Source organism: Gobius niger (assembly GCF_951799975.1).
Source record: "Gobius niger genome assembly, chromosome: 12".
In the NCBI taxonomy this organism is placed as follows: Eukaryota; Metazoa; Chordata; class Actinopteri; order Gobiiformes; family Gobiidae; genus Gobius; species Gobius niger.
Genome location: NC_136863.1, coordinates 24,056,358 through 24,082,940, shown reverse-complemented (window position 1 = coordinate 24,082,940; position 26,583 = coordinate 24,056,358). Strand labels below are relative to the sequence as shown.

At 40.6% G+C, this 26,583-nt stretch overlaps 1 protein-coding gene across 5 annotated transcripts in view; it reads right to left on the bottom strand.

Moving 5' to 3' along the window:
* Positions 1-5: 5 nt before the first annotated feature.
* cadps2 (Ca++-dependent secretion activator 2) overlaps positions 6-26,583 on the bottom strand; it is a 210,858-nt gene continuing 184,280 nt past the window's right edge. For 4 of the 5 annotated variants that reach the window (XM_079567670.1, XM_079567671.1, XM_079567673.1 and 1 more), the window contains 5 exons: positions 25,780-25,863; positions 25,606-25,638; positions 12,199-12,306; positions 1,792-1,896; positions 6-492 (listed from right to left, as the gene is read on the bottom strand). In XM_079567670.1, coding sequence (XP_079423796.1) covers positions 322-492; positions 1,792-1,896; positions 12,199-12,306; positions 25,606-25,638; positions 25,780-25,863 — 501 coding nt within the window. In that variant the 3' untranslated portion in view covers positions 6-321. The remainder of the gene's footprint in view (positions 493-1,791; positions 1,897-12,198; positions 12,307-25,605; positions 25,639-25,779; positions 25,864-26,583) is intronic. The other variant, XM_079567674.1, reaches the window with a different exon arrangement.

Here is a 26,583-nt window from a genome sequence, read left to right as displayed (position 1 = left end):
CCACTCCCTCCTGTTAATTTACTTCTTTTTGAATCCCATTTCAATTATGGGGCGCTTACGTGGCACTTACCACGGCCCTCTGACTTTGGGCTTTAGGCGGGGGTACACTTGAACAATGACCGGTCGTCCTCAAGAGAAACACTGATTAACCGTTTACGGTGTCAAATCTTGTGAGGCTAAAACAAGATAACTTACACTTTACATTTGGCTCGCCGCTGCGCCGGCGCCGCCGCACCGAGCAGACATAGTTGTGTATTCTGTAAACCTAAGGGTGAACAACACTATCTTCAGAAATGTTCCTATTTCCCCGCGGGCGTGTCTTTAGTCGTCCTCTTCGTCACTGTCCCTCATGCTGATGCCCTGGAGCCCGTCCCCCGCCTTGACCGCCGCCGTCGCCTCTTCCACGGTCAGGCGGTTGTAGACGGTCTCGTAGCTCTTATTGTTGAGCGTGCCGTCCAGGACGCCCTGTAGCCTGAAGTCGCGATAGCTCTTCTGCAAAAACAAGAAAAGACGGAAAAAAAAACAACATTACAAAAAATATAAAAGGATGAGTCAGAGACGCGTACAGAGAGAAATGTTAGGAATGTGTATGGGTGGGGGGTGGGGGGGGGGGGGGGGGGGATAGAGGGAGCCAGGTAGGAGTGGCGTTCATGGTCCTAACACAAAAGCAGGAAAATTGAGCTTCAAGGACAGCATTTTCCTTTTATATGTCAGACAGGAATCCACTGCCAAGTCGCAGCCATTATCATCCCGGTCTTAGAGCTTTCAAGTTAAAACTGACGCTCAAAAAACTATTTAAGAAAACTAAACGAACAAAGGTGTTTGGTGGCGTGGAGGGGATTCTACAGAAAATACATCACTGTACTAATTTAATGGTCACAATCAGGAGGTAGCGGCCACTCTAATGGGTTCACACAAACAGAGAAGTGTCCCCATGTGAGAAAAAAGGTGAGTAGAAGAAGGTGTTAGTGTCTCCTGTGGAAAGAGAGGTCGTCCTCGAGCGGATGTGACCCCGCATTGTTCGAATCGAAGGCAGCGACTTCCTGAATGAGCTAAACCTCCGACTTGCAATGGAGGTCTGAATGACAAAACCCTCGGTCCGAAACGATAAACCAAAGTTCTTTTTCTTATTTGTCAGATTGGACACGTTTCTTCCACAATCAAAGCCAAAGCCATTATTAATCCCACATCTTGGCTCTTTCAAGTTAAAAATCCCATTAGAAAAGTCTGAAAAGACAAAAGCGCTGGGCAATGAGTGGGAAAAAGCAGCTCTGTAGCTCTGAAGGACACTTGAGTCTTTTTTTCCCCTTCTTTTTAACGCAATCTTCAATGTCAGCTTTTAACCGTTTTTTATTTTATTTTTTTACACGAATGCACCGTGATTCAAGTTGACTTATTTATTTATTTCTTACTTTTCTTTGCCGCTTTCACCAAATCAAAAATACATTTGTATTAGCAGAAAATGGTTTACTTTTAGAATCCAGTAGGCATGGCCCAGAAGAGACTTACAGAGAAATATTTTTCAGTCGCAGGCGGAAGGAGGGCAGGGGTGTAGCCAAAACATTTAGCAGAAGTAAAAGTTTTGACCTAGCAAATAAATAATCCATATACAGTATAAACCCAATGTTTCAGTTGTATTCATGTATTTATTTCATTCATCTTTGTTAGTATTGTTGATTACAATTTCTTTTGGTCAGTTATTTAGCAGTGTTGTTGGTGCCAATCGATATAGATTCTTTATCAATAGCTCGCATGCACAAGGCTAAGGAGGAGACCACGGACTACTTTTACCTTGACGATTTTGATGAGGGTTTTGAGCTGATACATGTGCAGCTGCAGGTCCAGTCTGTCGGTCAGCCAAACACAGATGGCCTTCATGGACGTGGTGTACCATTGCTGCAAAGACAAAATGTGAACTTTTACAATGAAGTCTCCATTTAAATTAAGGTTGATCAAACAGCTTGACATACAGTATATATACAGTATAGATCAGGGGTCTCCAACAGGCGGCCCGCGGAGTTCAGATTTTTTAAAGAAATAACCAGAATGCTCACTCACGCCATGAGGGGGCAACTTAAATAAATAAAGATTTCCACATGTGTCCAACAGGTCATCTCAGAAGAGATCAGGATGTAAACAACACATAATAATCACGTAGTAAATGGTCAGTCTGCCCGTGGGCGGCTGTGGCTACAATAGTAGCTTATCACCACCAAGTGCTGAGTGAATGAATAATGATGACAGTGTAGCAGAGACTTGTGACACAGGCTTGTAAAGTGCAATAGTGTAAGCCGAGGTTACAGTCAGGCTCATTATTATTCATTTATTGAAAAAGGTTTCCTCAATAGTATATTCCCAATCAAAACATATTTTACTGGAGCTTTTGTTTATGGACCCCGGCAATAGACTCCCAATATATATTTTGGCCCCCAGCGAAATTTACTTGGAGACCCCTGGTAAAGATAAATCTCTACAACAAAATTACGTAGGAAAACCTTTTAGACCATTTTGAACCACTTCTTGCCTTTTTATTGCTCCTCTGTACTTGCAACTACATGCAGTTTTTTCCCCCACCATGGACAAATAAAGGTATGCCCAGTTTATCCGGTCTGATGGCTTTGAATAATCATCAGGAAACAACAAAAAGTAGTGCCGTTATTTAAAATCTAGAGTATGTTGAATTGTTCTTATTTGTTTTCGTTTCATTTTAGTGGACACAATATCAATAAAACGACCCAGTTACATCTACTCACAACTTTGTGTTCCAGGCATTAATCATATTGCTTGGCTTCGCTCAGCAAATGTGCAAAAGATCAGACCTGTTCCTTGGCCATTGACAGAGTAACATTTGGGGCTCCTGGGTTCAAAAGGGATGACGCGAATTCAAAGTTTTTTCATATTCATGTTTTTATACCCACACAGTTTGATTACTTTGATGCATCAAATAGTTTTCGTACACCTCAATATTAGGCAATATTACGGATTTACAAACAGGAAACGCGTGGAAACCAGGAGTGTGGTGGTTGTCAAGCTTGTGCAGAGAAGTCAGTCTTATTAATTTGGCAGTGAAACATGCTAAGGCAGTTAGGTTAGCACTCTCAGTCAAAGTAATAAGGATTATAAACAACTGTTCATATTTTATCATCGCGCCACATCAACCCGCTGTTGCTTTGCTGGTGAAAAACAAGGTGTTTTTAACAAACTAACCCTTAAGTGAAGCGGATGCAACCAAAGTGTCATTTCGAATGTTATTTATCTTTGCAAAGTAGAGTTGGACAGATTTTAGCGCCGGTGGGACGTGACCTGGGAGCAGCGGAACACATTCAGCCTGAAAGCATCAACAAACGTCGGGAGAGAAAGCGCGCTCCCCGCCAGAGTGCTGTCCCTTAAAAAGCACATAAGCAAACACTGTATTATGTTAATGGTGTCACAGATAACCATCGCTAATACACACATTTCTCTGAGTTCAAATGAGCACGTCTCGCTAGCTGATGGATGCGGGGAACGTTTTCAAAGGCATCGTAAGACGAGGTCAGAACACGCGCGGAAAACTCAAAACGGGTCAAATGTTTACTTATTCAAAGGTAGCGATTTTTCTGAATGTTGCGTAGGCGAAGGATGGGTTCACGGCCCTGCTTTGAACCACGGCGAGAGAAAAGCAGGAGGCTACATCTTTGTAATTCTCATTAAATGCCCTGCCTTTACACCTTCTACTTGCAGGCCACAGCGGCGAGGAAATCAAACGCTCGCTTTTCTAACCTGAAGAGCAATTCTCACTTACAGCAAAGCATTGAGTTCCGACGCTGGTAAAATGCGCACGTCGGGTGGTATTATTCAATGAGTAGTCAGACAAGAATGCTCAAGGAAATTGCACAGACACTGTAATTACCTATAATATTACAGAGCCGTCGCTGGCCGACTTAATTTCACACTGACAAGGAACTCAATTAGCTTACAATTTAGCAGAGAGAAAAACATGGCAAAGGTGGATTTACGCACTTGACAAAAGCTCAGGAAACGTGTCACCAATCATAAAAAGGTCACGCATATACTTTATTTGATTCTCCTGACCTGCTTCACACTGTCTTTGAGTAATTATATCAGAAATCCAACACATTTTTACAATGTCCTTCATAAGGAAATGTGCTAGAAATATTGCCAGGCTAGCTGCCTGACTTGTGCTTAATAGCCTATCCAGACGGACCAATCACAGCAGTGAGCTGTAAGTTTAAAGTAAAGTGTGTTGGATCCCAATGGTTAAAAAAGGCATGCCAACAACATCTGAACATGGTTAAAGAGAAGGCATTATGCTTTTTGCAGGTATTCCATAGTTGAGCTATGGCGGGTGTTTTTTCTCCGCAATGAGAGGATTAAGTTTAGCAAGAGATCAAGAGGTTAGGAAACATTTCCTGGATACATCGGACCTCGGGAGGAGATTTTTTGGGAGCTGTTTTGAGATGCACAAAAATGTTTTGATGAGAAAACAAGATGGAAGACAAAGTCTATTTCACATACTACTTGAAGCTGCATATAAGGACACAAGCATACATTTCAGAAGCTATACGAGAGTCCCTTTATGTTCAATACCAGACTGGTTTTAGCCACTTGATCTGGCAACCTCATTCTGCTTTCTGATTGGATAATCGTAAGAGCCAAAACCAAACATGTAAGCTTAAACAACTACTTCATGTAGTTTTGTTTTATCATTGTGAATAAATCATCATAATACAGTGTAATTAGTAACACGTTTCATCCCTGGGGACACAAGTAGTTCATGTTCATGTAATATTCACACAAAACTTACATATCCTAGTTATTATGACGTATGTGTCAGACTGTTATAATTTTATTTACTAAGAAATGTCAAATACGGCCCTAGAGTCTGTGTTTATCGCACATTACGCACATTATGTAGCACGATTTAGCTTTGTTGCTGTTGTGAGTTACTGAATGTGGACTGGGACACAGTGAGATGCATCAAGTAAAATTCTTTACAGATCATGCGTTCGTCTGAGCACTTCACTGGGATATTATGCTTTTTTTTTTTTTTTTGGTGCTACATTTAAGGCAATTTTATCCAATTTTCACATTTCTTACACCTGCCATTGCCCAAATTCAGCTTTAATGACTGGAAGGCGGCTGTTGCAAGATGAGGAAATGGAGGACGTAGAGGCTGCCTAATAGAAATGATTAGTGGAGGAGAGTGGACAGATGTGAGGGAGAGTGGAATATTATCTACATAATCAAACAGCACTGGGCACATATTGGCATTTGTCTTTCATTTGTAAGGACAATACGCATTCATGGTAAAGTCAAGTATGATTTTGATGTGCGTTCCATATTTTTACCATTACTGGAAACGTAAAGCATGGAAACGTGTGGAATCCATAACAAGCATCAAATATTACAGGCCCTGAGCATTCATTACAATATGTATTTTATGGAATATAACAATATATCTTTACCGTGGCAAGTTTTTAGACTTTAAAAATCATCTTTACTTTGTCTTCCAGATGCTTCATTTTGATAACTCACTCCAGAAACATACCCTGGAATGTGGCTATACTGCAAATTGGCATTTTCATCATCAACATTTATAATTTACTTACTACTATAGCGTCATTATCGTAGTTGTTACTGCACAGCTGTTTCCATGGTATAGGTTATAGTATATTTAGATCGGAATGGCTTCATTGTAAACAATCGTGTCATCTGTGGGTTTGAATCAATTCCAATATTGTATGGCATTCCAAAGCACGCTTTTGTATTGTACACTGCCATAATTTTTTTCTACACAGTGTCATTTGTTAATGTTTCAGATGGTGGTGTGCAAACAATGTGTGCCGTAACCCTACCTAAATAGAGGTTTTGATGATCTGTACTTTAGTTGAGTAGTGTTGTGGTTTTTGAAAGATCCATATAATACTTTCTACTCCAGTACTTTTCTATAAAGGCGCCAAAGGAACAAGTAAATGTGACTATGTGTTTTGTTTATTTTAAAAGCTGCACAATGCTCACTCCAGACCAGTAGATGGCACTGTGTAGATGTAGTGTCTCAAATGCCATGGTCTCACAATAAAGAAGGTTTGTCCCTGGAGTGTTGTCGTACGGGAGATAAATTTGGCTCCTCTGAACTGAGTGACTTTTACTTTCATTGGAGAAATATTTGACCAGTCGTGTCTGCAGTAACTGTACTTAGTGTTCATTAATGTGCACTGTCCTCTCGAAATAAATAAATAAAGTAAATAGGGAGAAATAAAGTAAATAAAGTAATGCAAGGAATTACCTTATATGTACAGTTTCCTTTATTAGTAAATAACTGCACCTAATCCGAGGGTAACCAGCTGTCCCAACAGAAAGAGGAGCGCTGTGCCTCAGATTAAATCGTCTTTGTCGGAGCCGGGGTCTGTCAGCTGCTTCATCAGTCTGATTTAGCCCCTAATGTGGACACAGTGGCTCTGTGTGTGTCATAACAGCGCTCCCCGGTGAGATCAGCGCAAATGGACAGAGGGTTTGTCGTGAGCATGCACCCTGTGAGATGAAGGCTCCCAACCCCGCTCCCGCGTCCCGCCTCTGTCATCTCATCTTATCTTCCTCCGACAGCGCCAGTTCATGAAGACGAGGCCTAAATGAATGTGGCTTCAACTGGCTCACAGGACGAATCATACAAGAGCGTGAGCACAAATGACTGTTACGTCGACAAGTCACTATGTGGAGTAAAGGTGCAAAGTATAAAGGACAGTGTGGCTCTTTCATGTAACAACTGAACATTATAAAATATGACACCACTGTTTTTTTTTTTCAACAATAAATTAGGAGGGAAATTAAGGAAACAAATTTCAAGTCCCCTCATGACACAAGGCCACGGAGCGACAGCCTGGCAAGTCAGACTACTCTCTTCTAAACTGTACAGTGGACACGAAGCCGTGTGAAGCAGCTTCAGGCGGAGGAGGGACTTGTGACTAATAGGCTACTGTAACTAATCAAAGGGCACCATTTAATTATGCCTGATCAACAACATGTACTGTTGTATGCCCCAACAACCTCCGTTGTTATTCAATGACAATAAACCGCTGATTGATTGATGATAAAGGCACAGCGACAGAAACAAACATGGCAGCGCACTAGTGGCGGGAGAAGTGAAATTAATAATAATAATAATAATAATGATAATAATAATGGTTTACACTTACGTATTGCGCTGTACAAGTCTGTGTTACCAAGTTTCTCAAAGCGCTACACTGTAGTCATTATTAATTCACGCCATACTCAGTGGTGGTAAGCGAGGCTACCAGTCTGTGCCAACGGCCCCTCCGACCGACCGACCGCTCGCTCACCACCGTGCCACGACTCTGCTGAAATTGATGCAATCCTACCAGGACTTCAGAGCCAGAGCTATGACAACTAGTGGTAACATTACATAAAGCTAGGAGGACGATACCTAGATAAAATACTGTCAATGCAAACATCTTTCAGTCTCAAGTGCTGAAGTTTACATGAAATTGTTCAGGTCACATAAGCACAATAGGTACCTCCACAGCTAAGCTAGTCCAGAGCTAGCCCCACGTTAGCCCGAGCTGACTGTGCAACTAAGGTATTGAAACAAATAATTGTGTTGTTTTCAAGAGTATATCATTATCTACTGACTGTGCCTCGAAAATATAAAATAAAAATAATATTTTTTATTGTATAGTTTTGTTTTATAGTTTCAATTGTTTATTGTTGTTATTTTTAAAAAGTCTGTGGGGAAAAATCATGAAAAATTGCGTCCAAGTTTTGCGATTTTAATGAATTGCTAATTGAAATCCATTCAGATTCAGGTATTTCAGTTCGATTGCAGTTAATTGTTCAGCTCTACTCCAATACGAACCATCTTTGCCCATATTGCCAGAGCAGCGTGGGGGGCTGACAGCTCCTATATGCCCCTTATATGTGTGTGTGTGTATGTGTGCCGTTCCGTCTTTGTTCTGTGCTAAATTTGTGATCAGGTGTGGAGTGAGGGCCCTGGTCACCTCCCTGGCGGAGCATGACTGTGAGCGCGTCGGATCCATTAAACTGGCTCTTCCCCCCTCCATCGCGCTCCTCAAACACAGACCTCCGCAAATGGAGCTACAGCCACAACATTGAACTCTCGGCGGAGGCACAAATCCATCCGCCAGGCTCCGTGCTGTTAATGTATACCACGCCGTTCAGGTATCGACTCGAGCAGATAAATTGTTCACATATTTTTGATAAAAACGTACCACCAGGGGTCTTCCAAGGAGAATTTAAACCCTTTTGTAATGCCATATAATACAGATTCACGCCAAACTGAAAGCATACAGCCCTCTTATAAAAGGGTGCACATAACCTGTTAACTATGTTCTGAAATGCACAGGATTCTCATAGTAGACAGCAGTTCATACTTTAGATTTCTGTCAAATGGTAATGTTGTAGATCACAGGGGAAGTGTGATTAAGGCTATTTCACTTGTATAGAAAGAATACATGAATACACATATATACGTTATGCATGAATAATGCATTTAGGCTTTAATAGCAACCTTGACAAGTGGAAACTATTTCTATCAGAATGTAGTGGTACTGTACATATTTGTGTACCACCAAGTAGGGTTGAGTGTCTTTCACTTCTGTTACACATGCTACATTATCCTTTATCTAAAGCAGTGGTTCTCAGATAGTATAGTATATTTTCCCACAGACTGTTGTTAATGTAAGCATTGGATTAGCCGGTAAAGGTTTTGTGCTTTTTCAGTAGGTAAACATTGAAAGAAATGTTTCCTTAGAAAGACTCCAGATCCACTGATAATGACTCTGGACACATTAGCTGAGAACAATTAAATATAAGGACAGTGAATGCAATGATTCCACTACAACAAAGAAAGACAGAATAGAAATAAACAAACAAAATGATTCTCATCAATTATTTGAGCTGGGACTACCAAGCGACTTTCTGCTGTCTCAGGAGCCATTTATTCATTGTTTATAAGATACTTGGATTGAATTGATTGCACATTTCCTGTCTTTATTGCACACCCTGAGTGCTTCTTGAGAGCTGATTTAACAGGTGAATTTCTCCATTGTGAGATCAATGAAGGCTTATCTTGTCTCTTATCAGGCATGAAAACTTGGTATCTAAAGAATTGTTTTGTTTTTTTCAGTACCACTTTTCAATACACGTTTTTACTGGAAATACAAAATCACCAACAATGTCAATATTTCAGAACCAGATATCATTGAAACCCCATTAATTATGCTCCCTCTTCATTACATTCAATCCTTGGGAAAACCCTGCCACACGTGTGAATCCGGCGCGGGCCGAGTTGCAGGAGGAAGCTGACAGCATGACGTGGGGCTGTGCAGAGTGAGTTTTTGGGCCCACGCTGAGCCAACCTGAGGTGAGCGGCGCTTCCTAAGTGATAAACAGGTCAACACAAGCCGCCGGTGTTTTCATCCTCTGCAGTCACCCGCTGGTGCATGCTGACAGTAACAAGCCAACGCAGAGAGAGGCGCCAGGCCTATTTTTAAAGACGCAACTGTAATGAGAGCATTTTCACACGAGGAAATGTTCCAATCGTGAGGACAACCTTACAGTATAATTCAAGAGTCACGTCAAGAAAGGCATGATGAAGTGGATTGCGATGTCTGTGCCAAGAAGTTGTAGACAGGTTTCACTGCAGAATTAAATACTCTCATTAGAACAATAGCCGTTCATTTTATTACTGCTGTATCGTAACCAGCAATGGCAAATGTCGTATGAAAGTGTGGCGATTTCTAAGGTTAGATCACCATTTGAATGAAAATGTGCAAAAAAATGTAATCACAAGTTTCCCAGATATTTTATGTTTGGCCCCGTTTTATTCCCCGCTGAGAATGAAAGCAAGCTGTGTTATAAGGAGACCATCTACTGTCTCTGTGCTCCATAGTTTCCATCAACTCCCTTCTGTCAGGGTTATCTTGGACATGCACCTACGTTTCTGTAGCTCCAATCAGTTCCAAATGTAGTTATTTGTCATTGAGCTACATTTTTTGCGAACTTGGCTGTGATTGGCTAAAACGAGCCGTGCTTGATCCAATCAGCAACAAATACCCAGTCTTTCTCCTGCATCTCTTGTTGATATACAGTATTTGATTGTGGGGCTTTGTTCCTCTTTGGAGAAATCTTGTGTCTGGCATCTCCTGCTCTGTGTCTTTCCAAAACTGTTTCCAGTACTCCATGGTGGCGCCCTTGTCCTCTAGAAGCTGTTGACCATGTCAGTGTAAAACATGGACTGCAGAATCTTTCACAGTCTCCTCCAGGTCTTTCAGTGCTGTTCATGGTTGATGCAGATTTGGTCTCCAAGCTCCAATTGCAATTCAAGTGGGGACATGCAACGGTGCATGTATGGGTCCAGGTGAGTGGAGCCCAATTGCAAGATTTAGGGCCTCTTTGTGGTCGTGGACCTCACAGTTTGTGTGTTAGCCGCTGTTAAGTGTGTCTCTAAGCAAGTCTAACAACTTATAGAGCAGCTGTCTTTGACTTGTGCTATACATTCACTAATAATGTCATGTGTCCACAGCAGGAGTCCCCACCCTTACCAGGAAGCATGAGCCCAACCGGAATTGATCTGGAGTGTCATCGACAAACTCAGCACAGCCTCGAGTTTAGTGTGTTACATGCAGCTCCTTTACCTCTGGTTTTCACCGGACCGGCACCGCCAAAAGCGCTGCTCCCTCCCCTTAGCATTCGCGCCTCTGCTTGTGCGTATCTCGCTACAGCCTTTTATTTGCATTCAGATCCTTTTACGCTCTCACAAGACCTCAAACTGCTGGTATCAAAGAGCTGCTCTCCATGCTTCAGAAATGTGGCCCCGTGTCCCTAAGCCCAAACGGGCCGCAGGAACATTTAATGTCTGCTACCGGCTGCTAGCTGGAAAAAGTTTGTTGACCACTGATCTACAGCTCCTTAAATATTTTTAATAATCTTCAGCGCAATGTTTCTTTTTTGATTCATTTTCATGTTTTTTTATCTATAGGGATTAAGCCTACTCTTTATTGTTCATGGTCGCTCGTATTCTCAGTTTTAGATTTCTTCAAAAGTTCAACAGTGTTAGTCGATGATGAGTCAGTAGTGGCAGCAGTGCTGCGTGGCATGTGTACACGATGGAATGAACAAAAGCCATCGGTATCAGACATCGATATTCAGACGCTGTGAGCTTTATCCAAACTATAAAAATAAGATCAAAATACGTGCGCTTTGTATATTACAGTAAAGTTGATTACAAATAGAGACAGCAAACACCATATAAGACTGTTTGAGAGAAAGTATCCAAAGTGCCCCGGTGCTTTTGTCTGAGCGTGGTGTCAGATGGATTTATCGCTCGGAGTTTTCTTTATGAAGCGACGCGACGGCAAACGGATGAGGAGGAAGCAGAGCGCGCGGGAACAGGCGGCCGACCGCTGGGCTCTTCAGGCCAATAACACCGGAGCAAAATGAAACTACAACGTAGGAAATATGAAAGGGACAAATAGAAGAGGAATGCAAAAGATGCCAAGTCGACAGCGTCCTGGCTACAAATACGCGAATATGCTGCTTCAAATGTTGGAGCTAATTATCTTGGCAAGGTAGGGAAGAATTAACTGCCCATTTTGTTCCCTGCATAGAACTTTGTACACAACAGGTGTAATTTCCTGTGTATTTTAGATGAGGTTTTAAACACAGTCAGCTGGCATTGGTTGCACAGTTGTATACATTTCATGGCGGTGCAATATTCTTATCAATTAATCCTGACAGTGCAGGCTATAAAATGACCTTGTGTATTTGCTTACTACATTCAGACATGGTGACTTTTTTCTAGCCCTTTATTTTGCCCTGTTGTTTCTCGATTTAGCTACATGGCAGGGCCGATAGCAAAATGACAGTGGATATGGTTAGGTTCAGTGTGGGGGAAAAAATCTTTAACCTCTTACTGGAAAATGAAAAATAATTGTCCACCATTGTCTTTCTTCTGCCTCGCTGTAACATCCATCACTCAAATCATGCAAATTTTAGGGCAATTGTCATGGGAGGGAGGGCATTTCGAAAGGCGGTGTCAATATAATGATGCACAGCTCTACATGTATTTCAGTGTACTGTGACAGATCTCGAGTGCGAGACTCTGTGATATATACATATAAATAGAGTGGGGTCAGTTTCCTCACAAAGACACAGAGTACTCACATCAAAGACCTTCTCGGTGTACAGCTCATCGTTGACTCGGTCTCGGACGATGTCCTGGTTCTGACGCACAAATGTGATGTAGGTGTCGGCCAAGTCCATCCCTGGCTTCTGAACGAGAGAGAGAGAGACACGGGTTTGACACATGGACAGCTCACACCGTCAGGCCCATGAAATCTTGTTTTGTATATTTTATCTACAAAATAAGCTATCAGTTAAATAATGGACATACTACAACTTTAAGTGAAGACTTTACACTTTACTTTGAGGGTATTCAAATCCAGCTTGAGTAATGACATACAGTACAGTATCATTTTAGACTTGTCACTTACTTTACTTTTGTTATTATTATATTATAAAGTTTCAAACTTTGAATAATGTCTAGGTAAAGAAGAGACAGTAAGGCCAGGGAGACTGAGCTGGTCATGATTTCAAATTGCCCTTTGCAGACTGTAGATGAGATGAAACACACACAAAAACAAGCTTTCACTTTCTGTTAATGGCATGCTAGCAAAACAATGGCACTGTTATGAATGTACTTTGAGAACGGATCTGGTGATGGATTTAAGAGGTGATCTGAAATTCGTTTCGTGATGTGCAAAGGTTCCAGACTGGAGACTGTTACTGCCTATAAAAATATGTTCAATCAAAAACTGTAGCTTAATTAACTATAAGTCAACAAATAAATTAACAAAATGTGAGCCCAAATATTAAGGGACTGAAGTTTGTAATGTCAATATAAAGGCCTATACAATGGAAATCTGAAGAGACTGAGAATGGTTAACAGTGTTTCTCAGTTGTGTGATGTCGTTACATGTTGAAAAGTATTACTAAAAAACAACAATACGACTACTGGCTGCATTGCCGATGTTATTCCCCTGTTGTGGAAAGCGTTTGCAACAGACTCGGGTGAAGCGAACATTGGTCATAAGCAGCGAGAGGCGCTGGAGCTGAGGCCAGAGGCAGGACAAGTGCTAAACCCCCGTTCATTCCCACTCCTGCTGTCAGCACAGATCACCGGTGTAGTGCTTATTGTAATGTCTTTGACATCTTTCACACCCGTTTTCCAGAGAGGCAGCGTGCGTCGGCCCTGGGGGTGAAGCGAGAGAGAGGGGAAAGGAGGGGGGGGTGTATATTGCAGATCATTCAGTCCCGGAGGAAACAACACACTGATATCGAGCCTCTAAACTGAGCTACAGACTGGAGCTGGAGCAGGCTGGAGATGGGTTAGTTTAACCAAAGAGACTGGACACAAAACAACTACAAACAATTCTGGATGGACTAATTACACAGGGGCTGAAGAGAGGCAGCAAATACATTGTCTGAATCTTTAACCAACACATTCGAAATGGCAACAGCTGTAAATCTGTGCTTCTGTTTTTGAGGGACAAATGAGCTGCAATAAAAATCTTCTTGCCGTGCTCCTGGATTTGGAAGTAATCTACAGCCGTCTCTACTCACAAAGACGTTGTTAGCATTTAGCCTCTCCCTGCAAACTCCTATAGTTCCAAACTGGGGTGAAGTTAGAAGCGACCAAGCTCTTCCACAATATAGTGCCCCTTTCAATCGCTTAGAAAATCAACATGTTTAATTTTGTGTGACTACACTTGGATCGTCTAAAAACTCACGTAACCGTATTTAAATAGGGAAAACGTGGAAGAGCTTGGTCACTTCTAACTTCACCCCAGTTTGGAGCTATAGGAGTATGCTGGGAGAGGCTAAATGCTAACAACGACCAGACAGTTACGCATGACCTCGTCTAGGCTAAGATAAGAACATATCACAGTATGTAAAAATGGTGGCGTGTTCCTTTAAAATTAAATCTCTGTGTTTAGTATACATGGAGTAAGTCAGGCGGCTACTCAGGTGAAAGACGCCTAAGTTGCGTGTGCTTATTCAATTCTTTACATAACTTTCATTATTTATCTCGCGGTGTAAAAAGAGTTAAAGTGAACAAAACTCTAGTTATTCAGACTTATTGTTTCGTTCTAAAGGCCGAAGCCTCACACTACCTCATCATCTCTTGACATTAAACACAGGGTGCTAATTATGATTCCAGCACAAATAGTGGAGATTTTTCACTAATTAATTAATCGCTGGTGAAAACAATGTGGTTTCCTTAACCAGAATTATTCAATAACACAGAAATGTCAGGAGCAATTAAATCTAACTTTAGTCTGAACTATCTGAAACTTTCCTCTCTTCCTCTTTCAGCACTGGTATTCTCTAAAAATAGTTGCTGACATATTATTGGTTTTGCTTGGTCTTTGCTTTGACATCTAATTCCTCGTAAACTCAGAAAACTTTTTGTCACTTGTTTTGCCACGTTGGTTATTCTGTAGATACTTGCTCTGCATCTCTTTCTCATAGTGACACATGAAGCACTTTACCCATACCTTCATAGACATTAATGCAAGCAGAGGTGGGCAGTACTCATTGACTTTTAAGTACTTGTACTTCTTTATCAGGCTATTCTTTTTACCGATTATTTTGAAAGATCAGGGATGAAATCTAGAAGTAATCATGGACCCGATCTATAACAGCCACATTAAATCAATGACAAAAACAGCGTATTACCATCTGAAAAACGTTGCCAATCCACGCGTTTATCACCAGCAGGTTAGATTACTGTAAAGGCGGGGTCACTGTCCTGGAAAAACGACCATATTAGTCCAGTGCCCCGGTCTCTGTACTTGCTTCCTGTCGCTCCGAGAATAGACTTTAAGATAGTTCTGCTTATTACAAGTCTCTTCATGGACTGGCATCAAAGTACATCTCAGACATTATTGGAGCCACATGAACCATCTCGAGCTCTGAGAACTTCAGGGAGGGTCAGGACTAAACACGGGGAGCCTGCGTTTCATTTTCATAAAGATGTGAGACAGGCCTCAACTCTGACAATGTTCAAATCCAGGAAGTTCCTTTTAGCTATGCACAAGTTTTTGTTTTTAAATCCGCACCCTTTTCTTTTCACGTAATGAGTTAAGGATTATATTTATATTTTTGATTGCCCTCCTACGGACACAAACTTTATTTTAAGTAATAAACTGTCAAATACCAGTGCGTAGGTGTCTAAAAGTGCTCACACACACACACACACAAAAAAAACCCTCTACTGGCAGACTACAATCCTCAGCTGTAATTCAGACAGACCAGGACATGAATAAAACCTGCCGATCCTGAGGTTAAATAGGGGTCACACAGCCGCGGGGCAGACGTACGAGTCCAGGAGGGGGGTCAGGACGGTCTACGGTCCGTCCTGAGGGGGGAGTGAGTGACAGGACATTGTACGGCTGTGGAGAGGTGCAAACATGGCGGCCCTTTGTCCACAGTTTGACGTATTTATTGAAAATGTCATCAAGTTGGTGTTAGTTCAGCTCCTCTGTCAACACGGTGATGGCGGTTCGCATCACGATACTCAGGGGCCGACGATACATATTGTGATATAGTGAGTAATTATAACTAAATGCGTCAAAAGAGGACATTGAAACAAACATCACTGCCTCTCAATGGACTAAGGCTCAAGACATTGTCCACTCATCTGCAATCTGTGCTCGTCGTCACTCAAAGTATTACACAGGCTACACCTCTGCAAAGTAAGGCTTTCCAAAATGTTCCATGGGGTGAACACAGCTTCTTCTCAAACGCACATTTTTTGGAACTGTCCTAACATAACAGTTTACTGGACTCACTTTTTTTTTTTAAATTGATGTCTGATGTTTGTGCTAATCATACAGTATCAACAAGCAAAAAACGGTTATCAAGTTTGTTTCAGTGCTATCTAGAAGACTGGTCCTGCTAAATTATATACAAAAAAAATCCAACCTTTATTCAATTGTTACATGATGTAATAAAGCATATTCAATTGAAAAAAAATCAAATAAAAAATCAAATTTGAACTAAAAGTGAAAGTAGCTGATCTTAATTTGATATGGCATCTCTTTCTGGAGTACTTCTACAGGTACAAACAGGCTAAGGTGTGAATGTGGAGTGAATCAGTGGCCACAAAAAAGGGTCACTATCTAGCTTTACAGCACCATTCGCTGTGGCATTGTTTCAATAAGGCAATGTCAAAAGATCAAGATCAATTTTTCACCAAGATCTTGTATTGATGATGGGAGAGTGTGACCACTGCGCAAAGCCTTCTCCAGCACAGCCAAAGGATTCTCAACGGGGTTAAGATTTGGACTCTATGGCGGCCGATCCACCCTGAACCACTTTTTCACAGTGTGAGCGTGATGAATCCTAGTGTTGTCATCAGGGAAGAAGAAATCCATTCATGGAATAACCTGGTCATTCAGGATGTTCAGTTAGTGAAGTCCAGGCGGTGGCTTTTTCCCCCCTGCATTTCCAACCTTCTTCATAGTGGTATTGCTCCTCAAAATTCCATCATCAGTAGGTCTATTCTTTTGGTTACAGCTGTCCAGGCTAATAAATGCACATCATCATGGTTCTTAACGCAAACATACAGAAGTTACACAACTCAGCCACGGTTCTTGCGTGGCAACATTTCTCTGGCCCTTGTTGTCACTTGAGGCATCGGTTTTCCGCGCGTCCTCCCCCCGAAGGCTTAGACTCAATCATGCTCCTCTCTTTTCTCTCTCCTGACGAGGCGACAAAGCAACCTGACACATCAGACACATCGGGCACAGTTCCAGCCGAGGAGATTAAGAGTTTAGCACAAGAGAGCGAGACAGACAGACGCAGGTTATAAAACAACAACACGCACACAAGCAGCAAAGCGCTCCTGTCACGCCGAGGATGTTTTTTCGCCACTGGCAGAACTTTCCGTATTTATCTACATGAGTACTGTCTTACTATACGTTACTCTACTTTAATCTGTTTGCGTACATTACATTCCAACATTCTAAGTATTGGTTTCAGAAGGTGTGACGTCACTTGGACCATTTCAGTTTCTGTGTTTTAACAAATATGTCAACAACAATAATTATCATAATCAGTCTTTATAAAGTTACCATAATTTGCATGGTAATGTTTTTATGCTTTGTCTGGTTATTACATTAGAAATAATCAGTTCTTTGGTACTTCTTCTTTCTTAAGCCTCTTTTTTTCCCCACACAAATACCAGCAATACTGCTGATGGGCGAAATTGATCATGAATAGGAAATAAATAGGTACAGCCCTATAAAAGGAGTAAATATTTTCAAGTCTATTTAAAGTTAAGGTGTACTTTGTTGATCTCCATAGGAGAATGTGTCCTCTGGATTAGAGGACAAAGGGGACAGCACCTGTAAGGAGCAGTAGCCGCATGGCGCCCAGGGACTCATCTCCAGGTGGAGCTATAGGGGTCAGAAGCCCTTTTCAGGGAAGAAGAAAAGGAAGGTAGGAGGACACCGTCGCCCCATGAGGAAACCTACACAGACCCGGGTGGAACATGCAAACTCCAAAACGGAAAGACCCTGCTCGGCCCAGATACTACTTTTCTGTATTCTCCCCATATCTTCTTGTACTCAAAGACAACAATCCCCGTCCACATGGATAATGGCCTCTTAGAAGCTTGTCAGACATCAAATCTGTGGTGAACTTAAGCTCCGCTGTCAGACTCTGGGAGTGGCAGACATAATGGGCATTTGGCGCAGAGCAAGGGCTGTGAAATGCCAGCTAATTACACCCCTGAGCAGCACTGTTTCCTGTCTGGGGCCAACGCGCTGGTGCCAGGTGCAGAGGTGTGACCAGGTGACACACGGCGTGGGTACTGACGGATCCAAAATAATCCTCTTTTAATGTGAATACTGAATAGAAAAAACAGCTGATCACAGGCTCACAACAGCAAAATACAAAATGTCTTGAAATTTGTCTAAAGAAATACAATTCAGTAGGACCAGGGTCTCCAAGTTGTTGCTTAGTAGTTCTCCACAATTTTAACAAATCCATTTTCAGGCAGAAAGACCTACCGTTCTGGATTCTAACCTAAGACTTTCTAGATGTGAAGCAATACCTGTAACATTAAGCCACCCAACTTTTGTAAGCTATTTTGAAATATGCAAATAGCATTCATTTCCTTTTCCATATTAAAAACAACACGAACACACAGTGCGATGCTTCACACTTCAGCCTTCTATTGTCATGCCCCCTTGGTAACTCTACAAGCCCATTTACACTCTCGCTGCTTGGCCTCTGTCCCACTGCAACTGTTAGCAAGTCTCTGAACATGCCAAAGGTGGGACGAAGCTACAACCCAGTCGAAAAAAAAATAAAAAAAAATCACCTATGTCTCGTATATATGAAGGTGTGGAGTACAATGGTAAAAATATCCCACAACAAGAAAACGGTGAAAAAGGTGCCAGTGTCTTGACTCGCAGTAAATATAGCAGTGCTGTAAGACGCCGGTGAACATGGTGCCAATGTTTGTGTTGCTGTGTACTCGCAGCATATGTTCGATATAAGGGCCGGAGCTGTCAATCAGAGCAGTATTGGCAGCAGTAGATTGACGCGTGAGGATTGCAGACACAAACTCATTTTTAAAGCGTTACTGACAAGTCGTCCCAGCACACGGGAAAGACATCAACACCTGTTATACTATGTGCCCAACGACCTCCCTGACAGCCAATGTAGCAGCATTAGTTTTACTAGCTTGAGTTTATTAGTATCTTAAAGTAGACGTCTCAATTGAAGTTTAAAAACGTTCTTTTGGGGAGCCCAGCATTGATATTTTAAGTTTTATAATTTGAAATAGTGTTATGAAAGGATAAGACTGTGACTCTAAAACACACTCGAAAAGGGGTTTGAAGTAATTGAGCAATCCTGAGTTACGGGATTACACTTCATAAATCCTAATTCATTTATCAAGTAACTATTGATTACTTTTTGTAATATCTTGACAGCTGAAACCTGCAAAGTCTTTTACTGAGTTCTTGTGGTCTTTTGTTGGTTCTGCGCAGGGATAAAATAAGTGTGGCACACCTTAACAGTTGCTACAATACCAAGTATCGATACTTTATCAAGTATCACAACGCTTTCAATTAAGGGTGGGAACTTTTGGATACCTCGCAATTCAAAATAAAATGCGACACATGGCTCACAACAACGATAACTTTACAATACACAATACATGGCTCACGATAACAATAACTTTACGATACACAATACATGGCTCACGATAACGTTACGATACATGGCTCACGATAACGCTAACTTTACAATACACGATACATGGCTCACGATAACAATAACTTTATGATCCATGGCGCAAGATAACGATAACTTTACGATACACGGCTCATGATCATGATAACTTTACGATCCATGGCTCAAGATAACGATAACTTTACGATACACGATACATGGCTCATAATCATGATAACTTTACGATCCATGGCTCAAGATAACGATAACTTTACGATACACGATATATGGCTCACGATCATGATAACTTTACGATACACGATATATGGCTCACGATAACAATAACTTCACGATACATGGCTCAAGATAACGATAACTTTCCAATACACGATACATGGCTCACGATAACAATAACTTTACGATACATGGCTCAAGATAACGATAACTTTACGATACACGATACATGGCTCACAATCATGATAACTTTACGATACACGATATATGGCTCACGATCATGATAACTTTACGATACACGGCTCACGAAAACAATAACTTTGCGATACATGGCTCAAGATAACGATAACTTTACGATACATGGCTCACGATAACAATAACTTTACGATACATGGCTCAAGATAACGATAACTTTACGATACACAATATATGGCTCACGATCATGATAACTTTACGATACACGGCTCACGAAAACGATAACTTTACGATACACGATACATGGCTCAAGAAAACGATAACTTTACGATACACGATATATGGCTCACAATAACGCTACGATACACGGCTCAAAATAACGATAACTTTACAATACACAATACATGGCTCAAGAAAACGATAACTTTACAATACGCAATACATGGCTCATGATCACGATAACTTTACGATACACAATACATGGCTCACGAAAACGATAACCTACGATACATCACGATTTTTTAAGAAACATGGGATTTTTAACTTTAGAAAAAAAAAACATACTACATATTATTCATCATTTACATTTGTTTTCATGTGTATTGTCCCCTTCTCTTACATAAGTGAATAAATGATCCCTGACTTAAATATTGAAAATGGGTCAGTGGCATCTCTTAATTTACATTTATATAAACAAGAAACCACAGTCCTATTTTAAAAGGCAAAATGAATAAATCAACACCAAATTAATCTTATTAAAAGTAATATAGTTGTGACAGTGTTTGGGCCAAATGCTTAAAATTGTAGCGCTGCTGACTGAATCCTTGATTATTATTGTTCTCTCTTGACGGTGAAAAATGTGGAGCACTGCATATTGTCACACGCCCCTACTTTCAATACTTGTGTGTTACTCTTTTTTGTGGTGATGTTAGTTAGTTAGTTTCCTTTATTAATCTCCCAGATGAGAAATTGTATTGGAATTTTTTATTGATGCACTTTTCAATCTTAACACTTGTCAAATGTCAAATAGCATTTGGTTTAAAACCTTTTGACACATTTTTACTGTATTGCAATAACATGTACCATATCGGCCTCTGAGTATCGAGATACGCATCGGATCGTGACAAAAGTGTATTGTCCCAGCCCTAACAAACAGGGCTGGGACAATACACTTTGTCCCAGCCCTGTTTTGATGATATAAAAAAAAAGTAACAACTAACAGTCAGCATCAGATTACTTTTGAAATAAAGAAATCATAGTAGTAACAAGATTATGTTTAAAAGGAGTAATCAGTAGTTGAATTACTTTTATGGAGTACACGCAACGACACTGATGACGCAATACAACCCATGAGGAGGAAGTGGTAGTATGTATCGGAGCGCTACAGCAGGAGAAGAAATAGTTAAAGTGAAAAGAATTGCTCCAAAATGCGTAAAAAAACGTGAAATATTTCTCCAATTTGTTTTTTAGTGAGTTAACAGCATTATAACATGGTTTGAAGCTTGATTTTGAGTTTTCTGTTGGAGCCTTGAACCTTTCCCCCACAAAAATGACCAATCAATCGAAGTCCACTAACGACTAACTGCATACTAGGGGGCGGAGCTACTCTGCACAACAACTGTAAGCCCCGCCCACCCTCCACCTGTAAAAGAGGCTTACCCGAGTCAGGTTTCCCCAACACAAAGCACCAAAAGGCCCAGGTAGCAGTTACATTATAATTTCAGGACATAAGGGCGAGGGGCCGGGGAGGAAGTCTAAAGGGGAATCAGAGAGCATGATGGGATAGGATTAGGAGGGTTAAGTGAGGTGGCCTTTTTCACACGCTCAGATTATGAACTCCGTATTTGCCATTTTCTTTGCTTTTACAGATCTGAAAATGATTACTACACCAATTAAATCTGTTCAGAACATTCATTAATATGATGTAAGTCTATGTTTGTCTCCTTAGCTGCAGTAATTACTCAATGATTTCTATGTAGTTAATTCCTTTATTTTATATGTTTCTATGGCAACAATGCAAACCTCTGATCTGCAGAGTGAAATACGAATCACATTATTTGAACTCTCAAAAAAATAACTGGATTTCCTCTTTGTAAAGTTATAGAAGTAGCAATATGCTACGTTCATTGCATTTCTTCTTTGACATAAAGGTGAGTCATCTGTGGATCTTCTTCTGCCAAATGAAGAAAAAAAGTATAAAATGATAGTATATTCATTTAGTATTTTATTTGTATAATGTACATTGAGTTGCTCATGTTGTTGAGGTATAACTGTAACTTCTGACTCATAAAGAGCCTTAAACACCTCTGGCACCTTAGGGCCTGCTCTACTGATTCAGCTACCCCTGTGTTGTAAGGTCGCCCACATGATTGACAGCCAGACTGACAGAATTATCAGCCAACCAAAATTTGCTGTTCCCCAGGGGACAAACTCAGGAGCTACTTCGTTTTTCTTGCCAGGCAAATCACGGATATTTGGCGCCCCTTCCTGATGAAGAGTTTCGATAGCAAAGCAGCGAGAACGACGGCGGGATGCAGACACTTCGCAGTTGACTATAATGGTATAGTCATAGATTTAGAACAGCCCTACTTTTTTGCCATCTGTAGGTTTAACCAGTTTCCTAAACAAAATAACTGACTAATAATGATAATAATGTAGAATTAAGGATTGCGAGCCATTCCCCACAACTATGGACTGCACGGCGTCCATGAGTTTGCAGAGCTGATAATAACTGTTCATCTCACATTATGGATGGAGCTCACCTCTGGCTTCCAGAAGATTTGTGACAACTTTTTTTTAAACTTTTTTTTTTAAATGTTTCAAATATAAAGAGAAAGATGTGAGTATAGCTGGCCAGGCTATGTGGCCACTACACCTCCTTTTTCAAGTGTTAAATGAAATAAAAAAAACATATGAATTATATAAAAGTCATGAAACAGCAACATTGCATACCGGGCCCTACTTTTATAAAGTGAGAGGCTACACCAGTAGTTTTTGCAGGGAGACAAAATGGATAGAATCAATCATGCAAATAATGGTCAAGTCAAGGGAAGCCAAAAGCAGCAACAAGCTCATAAGCCAATACTCTTTCTCTGGTTTCTATAGTGTTCTTATGTCATATGAATACATAATTTGATCGATATACTGTATTTTCTTTATTCAGCGGTCAGTTGAAAACGCTGTAAGCCCAAGGATCGACAAGACAAAAACAAGTATCCAACAACAAATGATCGATGTGCAGTGTATGTGGCTTTCCAGAGAAATAAAGGCTCCCGTCCTCCATTTTAATTAACGATCAAATTCTCTGACCCTAATGCAACCTGTTCATCACTGCACACATCTTCAAAGAAAAGAATGAGGACGGTTACACGGGACGGACACCTTCGCCCAAGGAGACTGTAGTCGAAAAAAAGTTCCAGCTTCAACGACGAAAGCTTTTTTCAATTGGACTTGCTCCCGTATTACACTAAAATATCTCAACTCCCTGCGGGCGTTTTATTAAGCAACTGCCAAGAAACCACATTAAATACATGAAGACTTTAAGACTTTATTCACAGAGGGATTATACTTTGTTAATTTAGATTCACTAATGGCTGCGCAGTAATGAGAGGTCAACATGCTGTGTCACGTCTAATTCCGGGACAAAGAAACATCCATCTCTTTCGCACTTTCTTCCCGATGCCAAACGCCCCAGTCGCCGACCGCACTTCTTTTTTTTTTCTTTTTTTTTTCCTTCCTGAGCTCCTGCGTCATCCCTGCTAGCGCTTCGGCCACTCCTCGCCGCTTCAGCACATTCGTTTAACCAATCAACGCGACTCTGCCCACAAACGGACACTTCTCCAAGGACGAAGGAGCAATTAATTAGGTGGGCGCTGCGATCCCTGGCTGTCAAAATGCTCCCTGTGTCTGTCGCAACTGTTAAACACAATGAGCTGACTGGTGATGAATGAGCAATCAAACGTGTCATTTGAACCAATGTAAAGTCAATAAAGTATCAAGGGGTTTGATCATGTATAGAACATTTCCAATTGCGTAGGCGTCATGTACCGTTCCGGCAGAATTGCTAATTGCTGTTTTTGTCCTGATGGGAATTATGATTGCGATTACATTTGGACGAGATAAAAAAAAAATCAGGCTTCGAATGCACTTGAATTAAAACAATGCATGCTGCTTTTGAGTAGAGTTTCTTGAAATATGATTGCTAATGAAACAACCACTAGCTGGAAAAAAAACAGAAACTAACACTAAAAGGACTGTACAGAGTTTAAAAATGTTGAAATTATGTATTTTCCTCCCCCTACATGTTCCAGCCATGTCCTAATGTGTAGAATGAACCCAGACCTGTTCACCACAACTGCCTCTAAAATCCTGCACTGTCACTCAAAAAGGTGTTAATTCGGGTCCGAAGTGCCTTCATGCATGAGCTTAATATAGAAGCTGCAGTTACGCATAAGACCTGAAGTGGCAGCAGTGAGCATAAAATGACGAACTTGCATCTAGCCCCTTTAAACTAAGACAAAAACACTCAAATGAGATTTAAAGAAAAGTCAAAAGGCCAGTAAAATCATACGTGTTCCATTGGCAATAAGATGGTCCAAACCTAATCAAAATGTTCATAATTTGAGTAGGTTTGGATGATCAAGTGTGCAATTTAGGTTTTAGCATTATCATTTGAGAGAAGACAAAAACATGCATGCATTTCAGAAACTAAACACCAGGGTGTCCAGTTTTTACACACAGCAAGACGACATGGAGATGAGCTGCGGTTACACGTTATTTTACACTAGCCTTGATACATTGTACCTAACTAAATTGACTACAGTGTAATGTGCTCTGTAACAATGTGTAATAACTTGAACCTATGGGTTATATACACAATGGAATAATATGTATTTGTAGTTTGTAGGTACATAATGTAATAAGAGGGTCTCGTGTCCTATTACATTATGTACATACAAAGTGCTAATACAAGTTAACCCATAGGTACAAGTTATAACGCATTGTTACAGAGCACATTACACTGTACAACATTTATTTAGGTACAATGTATCAAGGTACTGTAAAATAAATTGATATCCGAGCTGCTTCCAAAGGACATTGTACAGTACTTCTGCAATAAATGCAATCTTTGCAATATGCCAATTGCAATGATTCAAATGGCAAAATGGATTTGGTTGTGATTGATGCGGCTTTCTATAGTTTACACCACAGGCTCTCAAATGCACAGGATTCATGCATTTTCAAATGTGCAACATGAACTGAATATTGATGTAGAAATGAGAACTTGTATTGTAGTTTGAATGAAGATGGAAAGTTGCAAGGAAACATCTTATCATCCACGAGGTTTTATCATGTCGAGCAAAAATGGACGACGTCTAAAAAGATGTTCATAAATGTTTGCAATTCATGCGATAGGGATTTTAAAACAGCTCAACATGAACTAAATCTTGATTAATAAATGTACTGCATATCAATAACCTATGAGGGGTTGCGAGATGATTTGGAGACGATATTTTTTATATTTCTGAAAATTTAATTTGATATATTTTTTATTGAAACCAGCATAATTTAGTGAAATGAAGCCAAATGTCAAAAACACAGTATCCAAACTAACCAGATTTTAAATGTTTTGCACCTTTAATTATTATAAATGCTAATTATAGTTTACAGAAGGGGGTCCCGAGTTGTTTTTGGGGTGATTTTGGGGGTCGCAGGCTGAAGTGCCGTCTAATCTATGTCAATAATCACAATACGGCTCGACTTGATCAATCCTTAATAAAACAAACAAAAAGTGGTCATTTTACTATACAGGCTGGTTTCGAAAGCAAAGACAAGGCAAATATATGAGACTAATGAAGGACTCAACACCAGAGCTGACAGACAAAAAAAACTCACGGGAACTTCCACATATTTGGCTGCAGCTTTAACCTTTAAGAGGGAGAGAGACAGAGGGAGAGAGAGAGAGGAGAAAAGAGATGAGAAGGGGGAGAGATAGGGTTTCGGGAAAATAACAGGTTTTCAGTGAGTGAGCAGTGAAAGAGGCAGCACGGACTGAATAAGGCCACTCACGGTGAAAGAGAGGATGGAGGAGAAGAACGTCCCCTCGTCGTATCGGGAGAGCTTCGAGAGGACGCCATCGAGAACGGAGGCGAACTGGGTAGAAGACAGAGAAAATCACAAGTTTATGGTCAGAATTTCCCCAATGTGTGCACTATGCTGCCAAACAAATACGCCCATTTCTAAAGTCAATTCAAACAGAAATCATTAGTGCAATATTAGGTGACCGCCAAAGAGTACACAGTACACGGTGTAATCCATAAGGTCTTCCATTTGAGGAAAATTTAAAAAAAAAATGGCAGTCTTGTTTTGTCAAGTCTTGTTTTTAGCACAATTTGATGAAAAAAAAAAAAAGATTTGGGTTTTAAATGGATTGTGCAGTGTTGAAATGGTTTACTAACATTGCAATAATATTGTCACAGTAATATTTAAGGCAGTCATCCAATATCAAAATGTGCTTCTATTTGCGATGTTGTTTTATTTGAACAATTTTTTGAATACCTGCGAATACCTTTCAAATGTCATCACAAAATGAACACAATATATCCAGAAACGTGGCATTGAGCAAACCTAAAGGTTAATGATGCGACGCATGAAATCATCCGCCTGAATTTATACATTTAAAAAAAGCTATTATTAATTAACTCTGTGGTCCTGATAATGTGTTTGCCCTGTTTTGTGAAATAGATGAAATTGATTATGAAAAAAAAAAGAAAAGAAATTGTGCGACATAACAGAAAATCAACAATAAAAGGCACGATCTTGCGCACCCACGTCTGAAGACTTGAGGGGGGGGGGGGGGGAATGTGCAGCGGA